Raw genomic sequence first — 22068 nt, 5'->3', positions numbered from 1 at the left:
TTTGTTGTTTGCTTGATATGACCACCCATCTCACAAATGAGATTCTGAGGGATAACAACATATTTATAAAATAAAATCAATATAAGTAATGGGTGATATTTTGTGTAGTTCTTCATAGCCTTATGAACTCTTGGCCGCAGCTTCTGACATCAGAGTGCTCTCATTTTCTTGATCTTTATTTTAAGGACAAGAACAAATAATATTAGAGTAAACATCAGAATTCCAATTGAACTATTTTCTTCTAATATTTCTACTAATATAGAAATATCAAGGACACTAACTTTCAAACTGTTAACTGCTGAAATAGGAGTTTTAATCTTTGCAACTGTGTCCAAGCACTGAGGAACCTTAAGTATCATATATTATACAATGAGAGAGGGGGAGATAGATAGATAGATAGATAGATAGATAGATAGATAGATAGATAGATAGATAGATAGATAGATAGATAGATAGATAGATAGATAGATAGATAGATAGTTTAAGACTCAGATATTGCTAATATTCAGAAACCATTATATAAACAAAAAGGGAGAAGCATTCCTTAAGCCCTGGTAAACTAAATAGCTTTAGGAAGAAATTCACCTGCTCCTCCTTGATTTAGTTGGTATAAATGAGAGAAAATACAATTAGAGTTTCTGTGACCTTAGCTTGTCTAAATAAAGTATAATTCTAGTTTTACTTTGGAGTCAGTTTCCTGATCTGGTCTTCTTCAGAGGGCTGACAAACTATGGTAGCTGGTTTTGTAATCAATATTGTTTAATCAATATTAGTTGGTTTGAAACCAGCAACACATAAAATTAGATATAATTTGCAGATTCAATCTGTGTGGCTAGATCTAGTTCAGTCATAAAAATATACAGCCTTTTCTCTAGGCAGCATTTTGGACAAAATTCTATATATTTTGGGTTTTCTGAAGTGTAATTTGGCTTGTTTTTATATGTGGTGTTAATCTCCAGCTAAGGTGAGAGAGAGGTGTGAAGAGGGACCTGAATTTAGAGTCCTTGCACAGCAAGAAGCAGTGTAGATATTACCTCTCCCAGAATCCATTCCCAAGGCAATGAAGTCAGCCTGGCAAGATTCCTGTAAATAGGCCTGCAACAAATAAAGAAGTAATTTTGATCAGCTCATAGTGTCATTTGGGTTCCTTGTGTCTAAAATATTGCACTAAACTGATCTTAGGAATTGCCGTGCTTTAGCTCAACTATTTAAACTAATGTAATGAAAAGAATGTATGCTGCCTAAGAAGCGATTGGACAACTATTTGTCAGCCTATTTCTAAATAGTTTAATACATGCATAGTATCCTAGATTGCCTAACCATGTTACTAAATAATGTTCATATTAAATTGCACAATATGATTTATTATCTTTTTGCCCCCTCTCAGGTCTGTGAATATCCAGATGGGACAAAATCCTTGAAGCTAGGAGACTTTGGATTAGCCACCGTAGTTGAAGGACCTCTTTATACAGTCTGTGGCACACCAACCTACGTGGCTCCAGAAATCATTGCAGAAACAGGGTGAAAATTCATTTTAAAATAGAGTTTTGATATTCTTAGTCCACAAATAATATTAACATTACTTTTTAAAACAACTAAATGTAATCTGTGCCTGGTTAGCTGAACAGGTATTGTTAATATTTTTAATTTATTCTAAAAACTTGTCGAAAGCCTGTTGCAAAATGCAGCTTATCAAATTTTGTAAATCAGAGGTTTGTTAGGTATAATCTTAAATTTGCCCCTTATTTACTGAAGAGAACTTTTTCAGTGTCTGATAGATACAAGTAGAAAGGTTAAATGCAAAATAGATCAATTATACATAGCATGGAACAAATATTAAAAATAATAAGTCCAGACTATACCCTTTACTAAAATATTTATTTATTTAATGATCACTTTTTACTTTTTAGCATACTTGCCTTTACTAAAATAAAGTTAGGTAAAAAATAAAAAGTGATCAGTTGAAACCCTGATCATAAGCTTTAAACTTTAATTTAAAAATATGAAATCATTCAAGACTCTTTCCTTGATATGGTCAAAATACCTAATTGGTTTCAATATTTTCAAATAGCATAGTTCAAAGGATTACAAAAACAAAGTGGCATATTTAGAGATTTCATTGAATTTGAAAAGCTTAAAATACAAAACTCAAAATATCTGTTAGGACTTACGTATAAATTGAAATATTCAGAAACTGAACAAGTAAAACTGCATAATTAAATGGATACAAAATGTAAACAGGATATGCAGCAATAAGAATATCAATGGAAGGAAAATATTTAATGTTCTGTGAATATTAGAGAAACTTAGGAAGAGTATTGTTTTATTGGCTGTTGACAAAAGGGATACTACATACTCAAAATAATTGCTGTAAATGTTATAATTGGATTTGATCATTTTTACATATATGGTGGCAATGCCACAAAACTCAGCAACTTTAGAAAGTTGATTCATAAAAATAGGGTGAAACAAATTTTAAATATTTACTTCACTTTACCTCAGAATTGGTTTTATATATATGTATATAAAATTGCTGCCAAGATTTTCTATCTTTCCCATTGGAAATTACATTCAGTTGCTTATTAGTTTGGCAAATTAAATTTTGGATTATACACCAATATTAAAAGTGATAATTTAAAAATGATACTAAATTCAACATACTTTGGTGTATACTGTGTATTGTAATATACTTAAATTGCAACTCTCCCAAACTTTTTTTTTTTGTAGTTATGGCTTAAAGGTGGACATTTGGGCTGCAGGTGTCATTACATACATACTCTTATGTGGGTTTCCACCATTTCGTAGGTAAGTTGAATCAATCAATAACGCTTGAAAAATATTGCATTTGCTTTTTAGCCAAAGTGCTCTGATTTTTAATTGATAAATATTTTTGCTATTCCTATTTAAGGAGATGTCCTAACACTCATCTGGTTTTCCAAAATTTGGGGTAACTGATGATTTTAGTTTATCTCCTGTATTGAAAAAGTGACATTGATAAAAGAAGGAATACATAAAATTACATTTTAAGCAGACTTGATTTCCCCCAAAATAGGTGCAACTTATATGCCATGGAGTAGACAGTTTTAATTTTGAAGTTGTTATAGATATGCATGCTTAATTCTTTATATTTTCCTATTTTACATACTTGCCATTGTATCAGAAATTCAGTATTCCACTATCTGAGAAATATCTGGAGACAATAGTAGAGATATTACTAGTGTCTTCCTTAAACAAATAATTTACAAAGAAAACAATAGTGATTGTATTTATCCTCAAACTAAATTCAGCTTGTATATACACTGAAATTAGAATTAATAGTGCATGTCAAATTAATCTTGTAATTTAGCTTTTATGAACGAACAATACAGTGACCATCATAGTAATGTTTTCTTGCTTGGTTTTGATCCACAGTGAGAACAATATTCAAGAGGATCTTTTTGATCAGATCTTAATTGGAAAGCTAGAATTTCCTTCTCCGTATTGGGATAACATCACTGACTCTGCTAAGGTACCAAGATGCATTGAAAGTGTCAGAGTTGAAAGTATGAAAACAATTCTGATAAAGCCAGTTTGGCCTATCCCTACCATAATTAAAATCCTTTCCTTGCTTAGGATCTGTAAAACTCAAGCCTTTACGTAGGAATATACAGTTATCCTGATTTTTTGTTCTGAGTGACCTACAGAGTATATTGTTCTCATTAGTCCCATTGGGGATATTTTGAGCATTATTTATGTATTCATTCTTTTGTTTGATTTATAGTGCTACACTTTGCACAGACATGACTTTGGGATATATGGGTTAAAAGATGAAACCACAGCATTCAATCCGAGCATCAGGGATAAAACAATAACCACACTCACAAAAACAATATTCACATTCACAAAAACAAAATACCAACAACAGCAAATCTCATCTCTTGACTTAAACGCCTAAGGATGATCTGTTCCAAAGCCAAAATTGTCCTGTCTTTTCAATTAAAAGCCTCAAACAACCATGTACCAAAACCCCAATTAGGGTCCATCTGGTGCTAAAGGAGGACTGTTCAGATGCTGATTGGCTCTGAATACGGCATGTACTGTCTACCCATTCCCAAAATAGAGACACCTCAATCAAGAGTCTACAAATAACTAGTAAAATTGAGTCAGTCATGTTAACATAGCTACCCTATAGATAAATTGAAGACACATAATAAATTACATCCAGTTTGCTTCTGTTTTGATTAGGTTAGAATTGCTTATTTTCTAAAATTTGTATAATTAACATAAGCTAGCATAAAATTATAGGAAAGGTACAAGACAAGACAGATACTACATGACCACAAAATATGGTTGTTAGGTCATACTGGTGCTGATGTAAACTGTGAGTGAGAAGTGAACTAAGAAAACATAAAATAGCTGCCAATTTCTAACATTCATGTACATTAGTTGCATTTATAAATACTTTGCAGACATTTTACTGTTCTCAGCAATGAATTAATGTAACACTTTTACAAATAACCTTAATTTTTGTAAGAATATTTTTTTAGACAAATAATTATTCACATGCAATTGATTGTTCTTACAATTTATGGGGGGAAAAGAATTTGTTCCCTGAAAACGAATCTTTTTTTTATGTTATGAACAGTTGTGCAATCTAAAAAGTATAAGAATTATTAATAAAGTACACTCACAGTTTACATCAGCACCAGCATGATTTAACAACCATATTTTGTGGTCATGTAGTATCTGTCTTGTCTTGTACCTTTCCTATAATTTTATGCTAGCTTATGTTAATTATACAAATTTTAGAAAATAAGCAGTACTAACCTAATCAAAACAGAAGTGAACTGGATGTAATTTATTATGTGTCCTCAATTTATCTATAGCAGGCATGTCAAACTACCGGCCCATGGGCTGGATGCATCACGCCGAAACCGCGCCCACCCCATTGCCGGCAATGGGGAAAAAATCCCGATACGTCCCATAACGTCACATGACGTCACGAGTTTGACATGCCTGATCTATAGGGTAGCTATGTTAATGTGACTGACTCAATTTTATTAGTTGTTTGTAGACTCTTGATTGAGGTATCTGTTTTCTACCTCTTTGCAAAAAGTTGCAGATATAAATAAATGGGTTTGTATGTTTATGTGTAACCTCTTGCTTATCACTAAAAATTAGAAAGATTCATGAGAAAGTGAGATTTGGAAGAGAATTATAGAAGCCTTGGAAAGAAAAACATTGCTTTAATTATAAATCTGGATTAGTGAAACAACATAGGATAATTTCATGTGAGACAATAAATATTTGTTGTCATGTGGCATTATACATGCCCCCAGAAGTCATTTCACAAGTAAATAGCCATGAAAATCTGCATTGTGAATATGTGTGAATTATTTCAAAATAGCTGAACTCTTCCAAAGTTCATGTTGACAGATGGAATGATTCTTCCCAAATACTTCAGGGATGTTAGGCTGCATCCACAAACCAACATAGCCTTTAATCAGCAACTCACTAGACAACACTGTTAATGATTTTAAACAATTGGAACCCCTAATAGCAGGCATGTCAAACTCGCGAGTCACATGACATTGCATGACATATTGGGACTTTTTCCCCATTGCCGGCAATGGAGTGGGTGCGGTTTCGGCATGACGCATCCAGCCCGTGGGCCAGCAGTTTGACATGCCTGCCTAATAGCAATAGCAATAGCACTTAGGCTTCTATACCACTTCACAGTGCTTTACAGCCCTCTCTAAGCAGTTTAGAGAAACAGCATATTGCTCCCAACAATCTGGGTCCTCAGTTTACTGACCTCGGAAGAATGGAAGATTGAGTCACCCTTGAGCCGGTGAGAGTCGAACTGCTGGACTGCTGGCAGCCGGCAGTCAGCAGAAGTAGCCTGCAGTATCACTGCATCACCACGGCTCTGATGGGTCTGCTACAGTCTGAGAGAATCATAATTGTTGAATAACTTTCAAAACAATACACCAATAAACCCCCTGAGGCGTATGTCATCGTGTCAAATCCAAATTTGCTTACAACAGCACAGATGCCCTTGCTAGAAAAAGACATTTCTTGACCAAGCCTGTCACTGTATTCCAGGAACAATAACAGGTGCAAATCCCATTGTGAGCCTCATTTTTAAAATCAGATTAAGATGGCAAGCCTTATTAATTAATCTGACAGAAATACTACTAATCCTACTGGGACAGTCTGCTAGGTATACACCTAAAGGATTTTATGTGTACTAAAGTAAGTGAGAATTGGAATATACTGTAATAGTAATGTAGCGATGTTTAAAGATTTATGGGCTTTCCGCACAGTCTTCATGCTGTATGTTACCACTAGAGAGGAACTAATTGAGAAAATATGCATAGCTTTTCTTTTCTGAAAATAAAGTGAATGATGAAGTTTTCTGTTTCAAAATCACTACACAGATACTTTAAATAACACCAAGAGTATTTGTTGACCATTTTTTCCTGCTGGATAGATATACAGACACTTTTCCATTTATAGTAAATATTAGCCTAAACGTAAGCACCAGCAGATAGATTTGTAAGTAAATCTATTACTCATTTATTTAAACATACAATAGCTGAATTTTCCCCCTTTTCTTTCCTAAAATAAAATGAAACAGTTGCTCTTAAATTTTTAATTAAATATAATAATAAATGTTCATTTCCTACTTGATGACTCCTATCATACCTTCACTGAGACATCTATAATTGGTTTATCATACCCAATTCCTTTAAACTGTGCTCATATGGTTGATAGCCTTCATATGGATAGTCTAAAGAAAAGAAGAAATAGGGGAGACATGATAGCAGTATTCCAGTATCTGAGGGGCTGCCACAAGGCAGAAGGGGTCAGGGTGTTCACAAGAGCACCAGAGAGAAGGACGAGAAACAATGGTTGGAAACTGATCAAAGAGAGAAGCAACCTGGAATTAAGGAGAAACTTCCTGACAGTGAGGACAATCAACCAGTGGAACAGCTTACCTCCATCACTGGAGACTTTTAAGAAAAGACTAGACAATCACCTGTCCGAGATGGTCTAGGTTCTCCTGCTTGGGCAGGGGGCTGGACTAGAAGACCTCCAGTGTCCCTTCGAGCTCTATTCTATTCATATAAACTTACTTGCACTTGTCACTGTCATTTTGGGACTGTGGTATCCAGAACTGGAGCCATATTTCAAAGTAGAGTCTGTCCAAGGAGGAATAAAAAAAATCCTTCCTACAATCTGCCATCCTATTTCTTTTTAATAGCTGCAGTACATTGGTGCCTCATGTTTAACTGGTAGTCAATAAGGGCACCCAAATCCTTTTTACATTGGAGAGAGAAAATCCTATCTCCCCAGTCCTTGTACCATGCCTATTATTTTTCCTATCCAGATTCAGAACTTTACATTTCAGTCCGCTGCTCAAAACTGCCTAGATGTGCTGTCTCTCCTCTTCAGAACTAGCTGTATCTCCAGCTTTCTGCCATCTTTCCAGCTTTCTGCCATTGGCAGACTTAATAAGCATCTCCTCAGTCCTGTCATCCAGGTCATTGATAAAAAAATTGAAAAATACAGAGTCCAAAAAGGAGCCCTGTGGTACTTGACTCAATATTTCCACACAAACTGGAGCTAAGCCATTCACTGCACTAATGCATCGTGTTTTGAGCTCATATAGCAGTATTATTATTCCATATTTTATAATTTCATTAAGGATAGGTTCATGATAAATTGTATTGAAAGTTGTGCTGAAGTCCAGGTAGATAATGTGCCTGGCTGACTCCCGTTATATCAAGCTGATAATTCTTAATATAATAAGATAAAGTTAGGCTGGCATGGTTTATTTATGGCAAAACCATGTTGGCTTCTGTTAACTTGATTATGCAAATGTTTATAACAAGCTTATGCTATTTAATCATCTTTAAAGAATCTTGCCCAATAGGAATGTAAAGCTGACAACTCTGTATTTCATGGATCCTCCTTTTTTCCTCTTTAAAGTGACATTTGCTCTTTCCCTTTAGAACAGATTATAGTCTTGCAGTATTTCGGTGATGCCTGTCAGATTTTATTTTTGGTCCAAACTTGGCTCTCTAGTTTTCCATTATTTCTCATACTCTGTACATTGGTAAAACATGTAGAAACCTCTAAGAATTTGTGTGGCATCACCTATGGTGTTGAGCCTTCCCGCAAAACTCTTTGCATTATCATCCTAGCCTCTCGTTTCTCCCTTTGTGTACTGCTGTATTAGCCCAAGTCCTGGGCAGTTTATTCAGCTTTGGGAGTTTGCTATTCCTTTGTTTAATACAAAATGCATTCTATTGAATCTTTTCTTCATCTTTTTGTTGTTTCTCAGGAATTAATTAGTCTTATGTTACAAGTAAATGTGGAAGAACGATATACAGCTGCTCAGATATTAAACCATCCCTGGGTATCAGTGAGTAAAATACTTTATTATATTATACATTTAAACAATTTAAAAGCTCAACTAATAATTTATTTATTTATTTTATTTATTTATTGGATTTTTACCCCGTCCTTCTCCTTGCAGACTCAGGGCGGCTAACAGCCTGATAAAAACGAATACAAAAAATACCAAAATACTATCATTAAAACATAATTAAAAAGAAATATTAGATTGGCCTTTGTTATAATAAACACATATCACTTGGAATGAATTAAGTTATGCCTCTATAGCCCGGGTGTCAAACTCGCTATGTCACGTGAAGTGTTGAGACGTATTGCGACTTTTTTTGCATTGCTGGAGCTTGGGTGGGTGCGGCTTCCGTATGATGCAACTGGCCCGCGGGCCGGCAGTTTGACATCTCTGCTCTATAGCAACATACAGCCACTCTTCATTTAGCTTACCTGCCACCATTTGCAAATATAATGGTAATAAATAGTAATAAAATCATTTTCCGACCAATATATGCATTTAGAGGCAAAGGTGATGCATTCATAATAAAAACCTTCAATGCGAGACTCTTTAAGGTCTGGTCAGTTTCAGGTAGCAGTGCAGCTGGCCAGAGGATTCTGATATACTAATTTAGGTCACAGAGCTGAGCTTGTTAACCTGTAGTTAGCTCTTTTTAGGAACGTGCTGTTTTGCAGGAAAAAAGCAATCTCTCTGCGCTGTGAAGGTGAGGCACAGGACACTGTAGGAAAGAACTTTACCTGAATGAGATGGCAGCAACTAGTAATCTTCGCAGGATTTCTCTCTCTCTCCCTTTCTCTCTCTTTCATGTATTCACCTAGCAACCATTTCTCTTAATAACAAAGTCATTGGATCAGAATGTACTTATTTATACTGATCCGGCTATTTTTTTAATGGTTCAACAACCCTTCCCCTTTTGCATTTAATGCCTTTGCTAATTATAGAAGAGGTAGACTTGTTTGGGGGCATTTCTTTAAATAACTGAAAAAGACATTGCGCTTGGAAGTGTGAAAGAATTTTAATGGAAAATATAAGCTTTTAGTTCAAAAGAAACTGGTGAGGAGCTCAGTAGGTGATCAGTAGTATTCTTCTGAACATGACTAGATGAAAAGAACATGGCTAGATGAAAATAAAAAGAGATTCAGATAAAGGTCTCCAAAATAGATCCCTTTTTTTGTGTGTGCCGAGGGTCTGTTCATATATCATGGATCTTCATCTGGGTGTTTGTCTCTATGCTAATTTTTGTATCATTCCAATGCTTCTTTGTTGAATAACGGTGTTCTTTTCTTTAAAAAGGATGATGCCTCTCAAGAAAATAATATGCAAGCTGAAGTGACAGGTAAATTAAAGCAGCACTTTAACAACACACTTCCCAAACAGAATAACCAAAACGCAGGAGTGTCTATTATCATGGTAAGCAAGTGCATCATTTCTACCAATTATTTTACTAATCTAATATTTCCAACTCTTTCCAGAAGAGATACAGTTTTAAACTTATTTTTCATTACAAAGTAATAATGCATATTTTATGGCTGTGTCAATGTCTCTTTGTGCAATGGATGCATTTTTAAGAAAATTTAAATATTTAACAAAACTGTTCTGTTTGAATTTTTCTGTTTAAAAATTGTGCAATTAAGCCAAAGTAAGCAGTGCTACTCAAAGCACATGATTTGCCATAATTCAGGCTAATCAGCTGTCCTTTAATTCTTACATTTGCACTGGAAAAAAAATATCTCATGAAAAATAGCCGCTTGGCAATAAAGTTCTTAAAGATGCTATTTATGTTAGCAGTCAGTTTTTATTTGCACTGAATCATTAAAATGCAGCACCAATAGATAGTTCCAGGACTGACAGACATACTGACCAAATTTAAGTTGAAGAAAACCAGGTTCTGGGGGATGGAGAAAGATTTTTTTTATTTTTTATCACTTCTTATTTAATTTTTCCTAACATGTACCAGCTTTAAAAGTAATGTTTTATTTTAGGATGAAATAGACTAATTTGAGGAGCAAAGAAATATAATACAGGCTGATTGTTTTGCTTGCATTTCATTTGACAGTTTGACTTGACAGTCTGAGAGACTTCAAAACTCAATGTTTTGTATTTTTGAGACTTTGGATAATCCTGAAGCGAACCCTGGTATAAAATCCATTATTAAATAGTTATTTTAAAATGCTAACTCACAGCTGCTTGCAAGTTTGCACATTCTTTAAGCTTGTTTCTAGTCATAAATATAATTCAGCTTCTGGCTTCTTTTTGATGTGAAGTTCTGGTTGTTTTGTTTTTTTCAAAATTTCTAGCCTTCTGGCTTTGCTTCTAGGCAATGAAGCACACTTGTAATTTTAACTTCCATTTATCCTTCCTTATCTTCTCCCTGCTGGTAAAGGCTATTATCCCAGGAACTAAATTATAGTATGTTTTGAATCAAAGTACACTAAGCAATTTGAGACTTAGGAGAATATGAATACAGGTAGTCCTTGACTTACGATCATAATTGACCCAGTTGTTAAGCTAGTCAACGTTGCCCAATTTTATCACCTTCGTTGTGGTTAAGACAATGCCATGATTGTTAAGTGAATCCATTTTCTGGATTAGGCTCTTTTGCTGAAACTGGAAGTAAATGCTGGTTTCCAGCAAAAAATGTTGTAAATCATAATCATGTGGTTGAGTGATGCTGCAAATGGTCACAATTTCAGGCCAATTGCTAAACACCCCAAATATGATCATGTGACCAGGGGGAGGGGCAACAATTTTGAATCTGGTTCATAAGTAGCCCTGGGGAAATTTTTTGTTCAGCAAAAAATTGCGCTCAAAAACAGTTATTTAATAGAAGTAGGAAAGAAAGACATTTTTAGGAATGGCTTGCAATTTTCTTTTGGTTCTTATAAAGGTCATATAAGGAAGGTTTCAGTGCTGCTTTTTGAATATTGAAATGATTTATTTACATTTATAAATGTTGCAATGCTATTGGTTCTGCTTCCAGTAAGTCTAGTGTCTGTCCGTTGCTTCCTTCTTTTGCTTCTTCTCCCAATGCCTGCGCTGCTTTCCTCTGAATAGGTCCAAGGCAATGGTATGTACTAATTACAGTGCTTCTTTGCCACAATTAAAAAAAAGACTCTTAGTTTGAAAGAAAAGGAGAAGTAACCTTGTAACAGTCTTGGACAAAAAAGTTATGTCAAGTTATGCAGTACAATCATGCAACAAGCTTTCATTGCATTGATATATTTGCACCATTCAACCATTTCAATATCGCTGCATGATGTTTTATATTTTTACAGATTTGAAAAGCAAAAAAAAAAAAAAACAACCCTTGGGCTTTCCCTCTTTCTTTTTCTTCCTTCTTTTTTTTTCTTCCTCCTCCTCTTCCTCCTTTTGCAAAATAGGACAGATATAATTCTGAAATTGCTTGAAAGCATTTCCTTGGCTAATTTCTGATAATCAACTTCTATATATTCTCATGGATTTGTATTTCTGTAATCATATTCCTAAAGCAGCCAGCAACTGACCACAAGCTCAGTCTATATGGTCAAAACAATATTCCCAATCATTGGCTATAATAACTATTTTGCACAACATCCTCGGTGCCAATTTTAAGAAAAAAAGAGTTACGTTTTTTTAGACATTATTTATGAGTTAACTCACAAATTTTTATTTTTATTTTTAAATCTGGAAATGAGTGAGAACCTTGTGGGTGCTGCATTGCTTAGCTTGGTGTATATTACCTGAGCAGTGTTTGGATTTTTAATATTTTCCCACATCGTGGTTCTGGATCTGCTCATACAAAAAGTGTATCAGGAAAAAAAACTTCTAAATATTTAATTATGACAGCCAAATGCTCTTGGTCTATCTGAAATAAAGCCCAAAATCTTACACCTGCTATGAAAGTTATTATTACCAGTGAATCATTATGAAGTAAAATTTCTCCTTCAGTTAATTTTTTGTAAAAGCTTAGTTCAGTTTGTTGCCATGTGCTAGCTTGAGTCACGGCTTACTTCATGTTAAACAAATAAATTCATATTAGGTATTCATGACTCTAATTATAAAACTAATTACAGTTCATTGTTAGATTTTTATTTTTCAAAAATATCAAGCACAATAGAGAAAAATCAGAGTAGTAACATCAACAAGTTATATTATTTGAAGAACCTATAATGGGTTGTTTAAATTTTATGATAGAAGAATCATATCTTATCTTTCAGTTCTGCATAATAGAGTAGGGAGAGACATATTTTTCTATATATTGATTTTTGCTTCTTCCAAAAAGCATTCATTACTTCCATACTGGATGCTACCTATTATCTTCCTTATCATCACTTGCAATTCAACATTTCCCCATTTGCAACAAAGATTCTATCAAAGTACACAAATTCATACATTTTCACCATTATTTATGTCATAATTGTTCGGTCCATTTTTTCCTTGTCAAATACAATTTACATTGGACTTTGGAATATTGATTTTGGCTCCTGTGACATTATGGCTTATGTAACATTTCCTGTAAACCATTCAGGTTCATGGGACCATTTTCATAACCAGTGCATGCACATTACATTCCCAACCAACAAATCTCAATAGTACCATCATAACCCTGGTGGCATAGTGGTTAGAATGCAGTACTGCAGGCTAACTCTGCCCATAGCCTGGAGTTTGACCCTGACCGGCTGAAGGTTGAATCAGCCCTCCTTCCTTTCTAGATCGGTAAAATGAGGATTGTTGGAAGCAATATGCTGAGATTGTAAACTGTTCAGAGAGGGCTGTAAAACACTATGGAGCGGTGTATAAGTCTAAATGCTATTGCTATAATTTGTCTGTTAAAATACTGAGCCATTCTGTAAGTGTACCATTTATTCTCATCCATGCTTTATTCCATCACATCCCACATTCAGCAACAAACCTCTATAGTACTTGCTTAAAACATTCCATAATCCAAGTCTATTCACTTTTATTGTACAGTTACCTGAAATCAACCATTGTACAATATACTTTCTTTTTTTCTTACATCCATACATTGATAATGATTTTCTGAAGGACAAAATACCTGGTCTACACATGCTGTGTCTAGTAGAAAGATGCACTGCAGTCACCCATTGACAGATTAAATTTCACCCTTTCAATCAGAATTTTTCCCAAAATCTTAAGAAGCACATTGAACTAAATACTATGTAAATTTTCCATTCGCTCTTGTTACTGTCCTTGGTGCTGTCTAAGCTTGTTTGCTTGTAGACATTTCATTACCAACTATATAACTTCATCATCTTTTGATCATCATCATCCCTTTCCCTTTATGTCGGGAAACACTAACCACATTCTTCCAACCATCTGGCATATGTATGTTAAAAGATTCATACAACCTTTTCCCGAACAGATAAATATCCATATTTTAACATTTATCCAGTCATAATGTCCACACCTGCAACCTTATCATTTTTATTCACTTATAAAATAACTTCCTTTCCTTGGAAAGAATTCAAACTATTTATAGCATACTTCTGAAGGCTCCCTGTTTAATCCTTTTCACTATTTCCAAAGTATTTTTTCTTTCTTTTGAAATTGTTCTGCTTTTTATCTGTTATACTCTGACCACAATCTTTTATTTTTTTTCTATATATGTACACATTATATGACACATAATCATTATATGACAGTGAATTTTATTTTTTCAGCAATTATTCTCTTAAATGCATTTGCTTTTTATCCTTTTGCATCCTCTTGCATGTCATTATTCCACCAAGTAACTTTTTTCACGTTCCCATTGCCTTACTGACTGCTTTTCAGTGGTAATCCTAATTGTTGAAAGTAATATCCATGTCCTCTGCCCCATTTCAGTTCTCGATTCATTCTGTGGAAATTCACACAGCTTGTGCCCATGAAAGTGGCGAATCTGTTCCATATCCTGAATTTCTCATATGTGGTATATCCTTCTTTGATTCTCAGTCTTTCTTCATAATTATATTAATCATGCTTTTGAATATATATTTATTCCTCTGCCACATTGATAGACATACAATTGAATTATGTCTTTGAAACAAACAAACCATTTAATAAGCATGTACTTTTAAGTCTCAATTCTCATTCATTCTTGGATATTCAAATAGCCAAATCACTTTTTATTTTATATCCATCTGTCCGTTCATATCCCCAAAGAGGGTTGTTTGTTTTAGTTCCACAAATGCATAACTCACATTTTTTTTCATTTGTTTGTTTTATGGATAACTTTTCCATTTAGCAGTCTTACATTCTAAGTGACAGTGTTCTAAATACCTGTCTCTTTAGGTCCACCTTGACATACAGTGACTACATGGCCAAGTCCATGCTTTTTTGGGAGATTTGTTCATTTATTTATTTATTCAATTGCTGAAACTACCCAACTCAATCAAGTGACTCTATGCGGCTTATAAGTCTAAAATTATGAAACAATTAAAATAATTTTTTAAAATGTAATAACTTAAAAAAACATCCACAAAATAAATAAGTATAAACAGTGGGTGTGATAACTAACTAACATCAAGGCCAAGTAACAGGACCCTTCACACAATCCAAGCCCCAGGCCCAGATACATAGCCAAATTTTTAAAGCTTTGTGAAAAGCCAACAGGGTTTGGGCTATTCTAATCTCAGAGAAAAATATTCCCTAAGGAAGGGACTGCAGCAGGGAAAAAAAATCTGTCTTCTACTTTCCTCCAATCAACATTCTTTGGCTGATGGGTTCTGCAGCATGCCCAATCTGGGCATGCAGTTCTTATTACTAAGGTTGTGTGTGTGAGAAACCACTTTCCAAACATCTCACACTTTTGAAAAAGATCTTAGAAGTTACTTTTCCTTTTCTTCAGACTGTGCATGTATCATTTTTAAAAATACTATTATATGTACATATAATACTTGTCAGTGATGTGATTTATCTTTTTCTAAAAAATTATATTTTAGAACACGGCTCTAGATAAAGAAAATCAGATATTTTGCAACAAGCGCTGTCAAATCCCAGGTCAAGCTGATGTGAAGTAAATCACCAAGATAAATCCTGCTCCTCAGCCTTCTACAACTGATTACAAGTTGTCTTCTCTTGCTGCTTCTCAGCTACTCAGACTTTCTTCCTACCTTGAATCAGCATGTCATGAGCCTGCAGGATTAATTTAAGAGAAGTTCTAATGAAATCCACAGCTAGGTCAGCTTCTGCTCTCTTACCCTTGCTACTGTATTTTTTTCATATGTCTAAAAGGGATGCAGGTTGTATGTACAGTAGATTTTAATACTCTACCTATTACATTTGGGAATTCTTATGTTTTTAAATGAATTTGTGTTCAGTATAATTTCAAACATACAAATGAATTTATCTTCTCATACTTGGATATACAAACTTTAAATAGGTATAACTATTAAGGAGCCTCATCCAACAAAGTCTAGATTTTTCTAAAAGAAATGCTAGACTAAAAGGTAGCGGAACTCATTTCTTTAATTTAAAAATGCAGATCTAAAATGGTCCTGGAGAGAAGCAACATTATTCCCAGTGGCAATTTGTACTATATTGAAAGTCAAGTTGTGGAGGTTTCAATAATGGTGTGAATGGATAGCACACTTATTTTTGACATAAAACTTTTTGATTAAGTAGCATCAAGTTGGTGTTGACTCTAAGTGATCACATAGATAAGAAACATAAATTTAAACCTTGTGGAATTTAATATAGAATAACTCAATCATTGACAATCATTTTGCAACCAACTCCATTTATGAATGAGTGTGAGTGTTTTGAAGATTAGTAAAGATTTTGCAGGTTGTTTCCTGCTTCTCTTTTCCTGTCATGAATGACCAGGTGTTTTTTTTCTTGGAACAGAAAGCTTGCTGCATGGTGCATTATCTAAAAAAAGAGCAGTATATTTATAGCAAGCTAGTGTAATAAATGAACTACTAGTCACCAACACCGAATGCTGTCAGCATTGTATTTTTTTAATTAGCCCACTCTTAAAGAAAGTCATCAAATGTTTGGGGAACTATAATGCTAAATGTGCAGTGAAGGGTAGATGGAGTTGTATATTAATGCTTGTTTCAATATTGTATGTTCTCTGCTTGTTTTCTTTTTTCTTTCTAACAACTTTAAATCATTTTCTATTAGCTCTTTACATTAGAACTAAGAACTGCAATAAACATTTTTCTTCAAAAGAGTAAGTAGTAATTTTTTTTTTGAGAACTTATAAAGCAAGTCCAGGATTTCTAATTACCTTGATTTCCCTTCCATTCTGGGTACACATTATGTTCTCAAATTTGATAACATAATTTTATTTAATAGGATCAGGCTGATTTTTCTTTTATGTTTCAGGTGTGTATTATTACAATAGAAACCTTTCTACTGAGTATAGGTATACAATTGTTGTGTCATTCAGTTATTTCCAGACATTATTTTGTTTTACACCTAAGGCTGTCTTCACCTTAGTATTTGCTTATGTTTAAATCAGAATAACAGCTAAGAGATTTTATTTATTTTAGGTATGATAGCATACTTAGTATAGTCTTAATTTTGCTGTGGGCACTTTTAATGTGAATTAAATATATTAATCCCTTTCCCTGATGTAACTCTTGTATGAAAATTGGACCGCAAAGTTACCAGGGAGTAGCACACATTAACCAAGTCTAATGTGAAAATAGTTGTTACGCATAATTTTAAACAATTTCTTTCTGCAGTATTTCAGGTGTTCTGTTTGCTTCTATAAATATTATGCATACTCTTCTAAAACTTTCTATAAAGATTTATGCAGAGCTACACAAAAGTTATTAAAAGAAAAAAATCAATCCAAACAATATTTTTCAAATATTTCATGTCCAAATATTTAAATATTACATTTTAAAAGAAACAATTTTTGCATCTCCCTGAGTCCCACATGAAATTCCCCTCGAAGCTTCCAAGTTTGACGTATTAGTCGTATAATGATTTGTTCATAAGTAACCTGTTTTGCTGAAGCTATATTTCAGCAAGTATAATGGATCCTAAATTACTTTCCCAAATTATGCTTTCTGAAATTTCCATGCTATCCCCTTCCTTTTCTTCTCCTCCTCCCTACTTATTTTACCCATTTAGATTATTTATCAGTTCAGACCAGTATTGTTTCTGCTTATTAATACTGGCTCCTGTTCTTATTCTGTAGTAAAGAAAAAAGAACTACCTCTTTTATATTCTTGATTTCAATAATCCCTATGAAGCCAGTATTACTCAACATTATTGATTTCAGACTGTGGGAAATAGGACACAATTTCAGTGTTGAATTGTGGCAATGTTCCCACTAACCCTGCCTACTATATTGTCAAAATCAACTTCAGTCTTCAGTCTAATCAATTCAGACTGCAATCCTGAAACTTCAGATTTAAGTACTCAGTTTTCAGTTAACATAAACAAAATCAGGAATATATTGTGCCTGTGCTTCAGGAGCTTAGTTTTGAATAACTTTGAGATTAATCAGTCAACTGTACACAATGTAATCTAGGTAGAAAGAATGGCACTATATTAGCATAATTTAATGCCTATGATTTCTAGCTTTTTATTTTTATTTTTAGCATAATACTCAACATGTAGTGACAAATTTAATTTCTTTTCCTCCATCTTAGGGGTTCCAATTGTTTAAAATTTGGTGGTCCATATCCAGTATACTTTGAAGTCAGTGTTCAAATAATTGTACCCTTTTCCCATTTTACTAGGATGATAAATGTTTATGTTCTAATTGCTTTATATAAAAAAGTTTTTTTTTTAAAAAAAACCCTTTCATCAGCTCACTGGCCATGTGGTCAAATATTAATGATAGAATGTTCCTGGTGAAAAACCATCCAGTACCTCATACGTTGGCTATGCTTTTCTGATATAACAAATGAAAAATATTCTTGGGTTTGTAGTCTTTCTTTGTATGAATATATTTTGGCATCCGAAAGATTACAGTGGCACAAGAAATTACCCAATAAAACTCTCCTGTCTCAAATCAAAACCACATCCCATTCAAGAAACAAAAGCAAAGCAAGGACACATCTGTTCTAAGCACAAGGAAAACCAAAGAACAGACATATCACATCAAGCCCTCCATGAAACACATATAGCATACACATATAGACAGTTGACTGGACCTTTAGTAGAATGCATAGAAGAATAGAGGGTTGAATCTTCTTCTTTTCCTAATCAAATCTAAACAGTGCCTTGGTTTTACACAGAGCACAAAAAGAAATGAACAACAATGTTAAGTTGGACATGTGACTACAGATGTTTGAATTCAAAATTGAGAAGGAAGGAAGAGTTTAGGAGCAAAGGTTACTTTTTGTTCTGGATTTTGGTGATTAATTTTTAGATGTTTCCTATATCATTGGAAGACAGTCCTTTTTAAAAAAATATAACATTGTAATTCAACTGTGCTCAGGGTTTTTAAACTATCATGTATCTTAACAATATAAGCACAGCCGGTCTTCTGGTTTGGTCAACTATTATCTGAGTATATTCAATAAAGCTTTTGTTTGACTTGGAAGAGGAGAGTTTGATTATACTTGCAAAGTTCAAGGCCACAACCATCATCCATTACATATATAGAAGCTAAATTTGTAGATGGTGTTAGGTCTGTGCTAACAGAAGTGTAGCAATAAATACACATTTGGCATTTGCTGTGTTCTCTGAAAATGTTTGATACATGCAGCAGTAACTATAACCAAAATTTCCTATTAAAAAGACAAGATTTACAATCATTTTGTTTTCAGAGTTCTGCATTGTTTCTTATGTTCCTGTTGTAATAAATGAAGCATTAAAATACAAATGCCTTTTTTATTTAATATCTTGTTTCAAACTGAGTTTTCCCCTTTCTGATGCTCATATAAAGAAGGGCTATTTGAATATTAGGAAAAAACATTAAAATTGCTTCAAATAATTAGTTGAAGAAATTATATACCAACAAAGACAGAGAAATGTAAATTTCAAATCTTAAACCACAACTTATCAAGAAATAATTTTGCAGTGCATACTAAAAACAATACTTTTAACAACTATATTCACAGAATTCTGCACAGCAATCATATATTTAGTAGAATTTATGCAACACCAAAATAACATTGTTCATAATAAATTTTATTTAGTTTCCCAAGAGCTTGAAGACAGATTGTCAGCATGATTGAATCAGATTTGATGGGAACATGTCTTGATTTTAGATCAATATAAGGCTTGTGCTATACAGTTCTCACTAGTTGTGTTGTAGAGACACAATAGCTTTTTCCATTTTAGGTGCTAAAGGAAAATTGCAGATCTTCAGCACAAGTGTTTTTTTTGGATCCACACATAGTTTCAAAAAGTATAGTAGACAATAGAATACTTCCAAAATCCTCAAAATAGATCTTAATTTGGAAGAACATTGGGCCTGATGAAAGGATAAGAAAAATATGCTTGATGTATAAATTCTGCTTATGATTATTTCTCTCTTAACCACACAACAAAATAACAAATTAATAATTTAAAAGGCATACTAATCACCTAAATCTAGAATCACGCTTGATTTCACGATCATGTGAAAACAAAATTACATTACATAATTTAAGTATTCTTGATTTTCAGAAAAGTCAGTGCTTCAAGTTTGCTATCACTGTAAAAGTACAAGACAAAAGGGAAGGGAGGGATAAGCACAGTTTAAAATGTCAGTATTATAACTGATTGCTGGTATTATAACCAACTTCCTTTGTTATAACAATTTCCATTGTTAAAATCAAATATTCCATAAGATTATAAAGATTTACATGAGAAACATGTTTCATAATATAGCTAATACAAGAATTATAGCCATCCTATTACAGTCTCCCCCCCCAGTATAATGATCAAAATAGATTTACTATGACTAAAAAATATAGATTTTCTTTATAAGCTACAGAACCCCCAACAATCATCTTCTGTTTTTTCCCCATCCCAAAAAGTCAAGCAAAGTCTACAAAAATAGCAATTAGCTTCAAAAAATAGCATCTCCCAGCAAATTTAAGTTACATTCAGATATATTAACTATTTATAAGATCTAGAATAGACAAGATAGTAAAGAGAGATGTGTATGTTTGAAGTCTCCATATGAGAAGAGCTGCACGGCCACATCAATTTAATCCATTTTTCAATATCTGGTTTGGTATTCATGATGCCACCTGTTGAAATCATTGTAGAAAACCACTATGCTGCCAGAAGCCATGCCTGTCATTATACACCTGTGAAGGAAAAAATATGGAGAAAAAAATACCACCAAATCATTATGCTGAAGTAACACTTAACTATACATAGCTTTATGAAGATTAAGTTAAACCATAGATAAAGTTGTGTTTGAAAACTCAAACAAACGTTTTGAGACTTAATATTTCTTTTCATTCCATCAGCTACATATTTTTCACTGCAAAAAAAGTTGCCCAAGTTGGGACTTGTTTAAATGTCTCATCCAAAACTAGTGTGGTCAGAAATGTCTAATTACATATAGCAAGTCCAGTTGAGAAGCAAAGAATGGGATTAAAAGAGCATAGAATCCTTTTATTCTCAAATCTTTCCACTTCCCCCCCCCCACCCAATTTGGCTATTTTGAAGTAGGAATTTGTTCACTTTCAAAAGAGCCAGTGGATGGGAACAACTATAAAATAAACATGCTGTTTTGAATCATTGATTTGTGCGTGTTAACAGCTCTATATTTGAAAAAATCTTATATGAAATATATGATTTTCAGTGCTTCAAGTTCTGCTATCAATATAAAAGTACAAGACAAAATGGAAGGGGCAATTAACATTCAGATCTCTCTCACCTTTGGTCATATGAAAGAGTCATCGATCGGATTCCAGCATCACAACCAGGATAGGCAAAAAGCTGCTTGAAGTCATACACTTGCCAAACCATAACAACTCCATTGTCTCCTCCTGTTAGGAGATACTGCCCATCACGGCTCAGTTGGATTGCCTAGAACAAGGAAAGTAACTTTAAATAATGAAACAATTTTCACATTAACTTTCTATTCCTCAATTGCTATTACTTATCATAAGACCAGGTTACTTTTTACGAGGGTGGGATCTATAGAAAAGAGAGGTTAAATAAACACATATTTTAATCATTATTTTTGAATGTAAAACATCAATATAGTGGGAACTAGGGCTACTTGGATTCTAGGGTATTAATTCTCTAATGAGCCATAATGATAGGTTACAAGCACACTTGCTATAAAATGCATTATCCCACTCTTCTGAATTTTATTTATTATACATGTTACCCTAAGAAAAAAGGAATATATGCTTTTTATAGACTGATGCTGGCTACTATTGCTAATGATCTTTTAAATAGGTCTGTATATAAGCATGGTTGTTTGAAGACAGAGATAATGACAATAACTCCTGTTTTACTTCATCTAAAAGCAAGATTGTGTCATAATTTCTATTTTTTACATACAAGGATTTAGAAATTCATGCAACCTTTCAATCCCAAATCAAAGCATGGTTTGAAAACCAGTTCACACAGCTGTATTCTTTTATTGACTCTTCACTACAAGGCATGCAGCATGACTGTTTTGAGCCTAGGATGGGGTCTTACCAGCCTCATATCCATGTCAATGCAATGAGACAATCACCGAGACAGCATAAGAAATGCTCTTTAGGCATACGTCTGCCATATAGAACATTTTGCCATGGTAACATTTCTAATCCATCTGC

At 33.7% G+C, this 22068-nt stretch overlaps 2 protein-coding genes across 2 annotated transcripts in view; one reads left to right on the top strand and one right to left on the bottom strand.

The window, feature by feature from the left end:
- The window catches only part of DCLK2 (doublecortin like kinase 2), a 69173-nt gene extending 52988 nt beyond the window's left edge, over window positions 1-16185 (top strand). The window contains 6 exon segments of the mRNA XM_015816446.1: window positions 1388-1521; window positions 2728-2805; window positions 3412-3508; window positions 8330-8410; window positions 9704-9820; window positions 15331-16185. Coding sequence (XP_015671932.1) covers window positions 1388-1521; window positions 2728-2805; window positions 3412-3508; window positions 8330-8410; window positions 9704-9820; window positions 15331-15540 — 717 coding nt within the window. The 3' untranslated portion in view covers window positions 15541-16185.
- Window positions 16186-18495: 2310 nt separating this feature from the next.
- Window positions 18496-22068, bottom strand: part of LOC107287888 (lipopolysaccharide-responsive and beige-like anchor protein) — a 275476-nt gene continuing 271903 nt past the window's right edge. Inside the window, exons 33-34 of the mRNA XM_029284234.1 lie at window positions 21174-21325; window positions 18496-20595 (exon numbers count right to left, since the gene is read on the bottom strand). Coding sequence (XP_029140067.1) covers window positions 20505-20595; window positions 21174-21325 — 243 coding nt within the window. The 3' untranslated portion in view covers window positions 18496-20504. The remainder of the gene's footprint in view (window positions 20596-21173; window positions 21326-22068) is intronic.

The sequence above is a fragment of the Protobothrops mucrosquamatus genome, unplaced genomic scaffold, assembly GCF_001527695.2.
Source record: "Protobothrops mucrosquamatus isolate PMUCROS unplaced genomic scaffold, P.Mucros_1.0 scaffold453, whole genome shotgun sequence".
NCBI classification, from domain to species: Eukaryota; Metazoa; Chordata; class Lepidosauria; order Squamata; family Viperidae; genus Protobothrops; species Protobothrops mucrosquamatus.
This window is presented reverse-complemented; position numbering and strand designations above follow the sequence as displayed.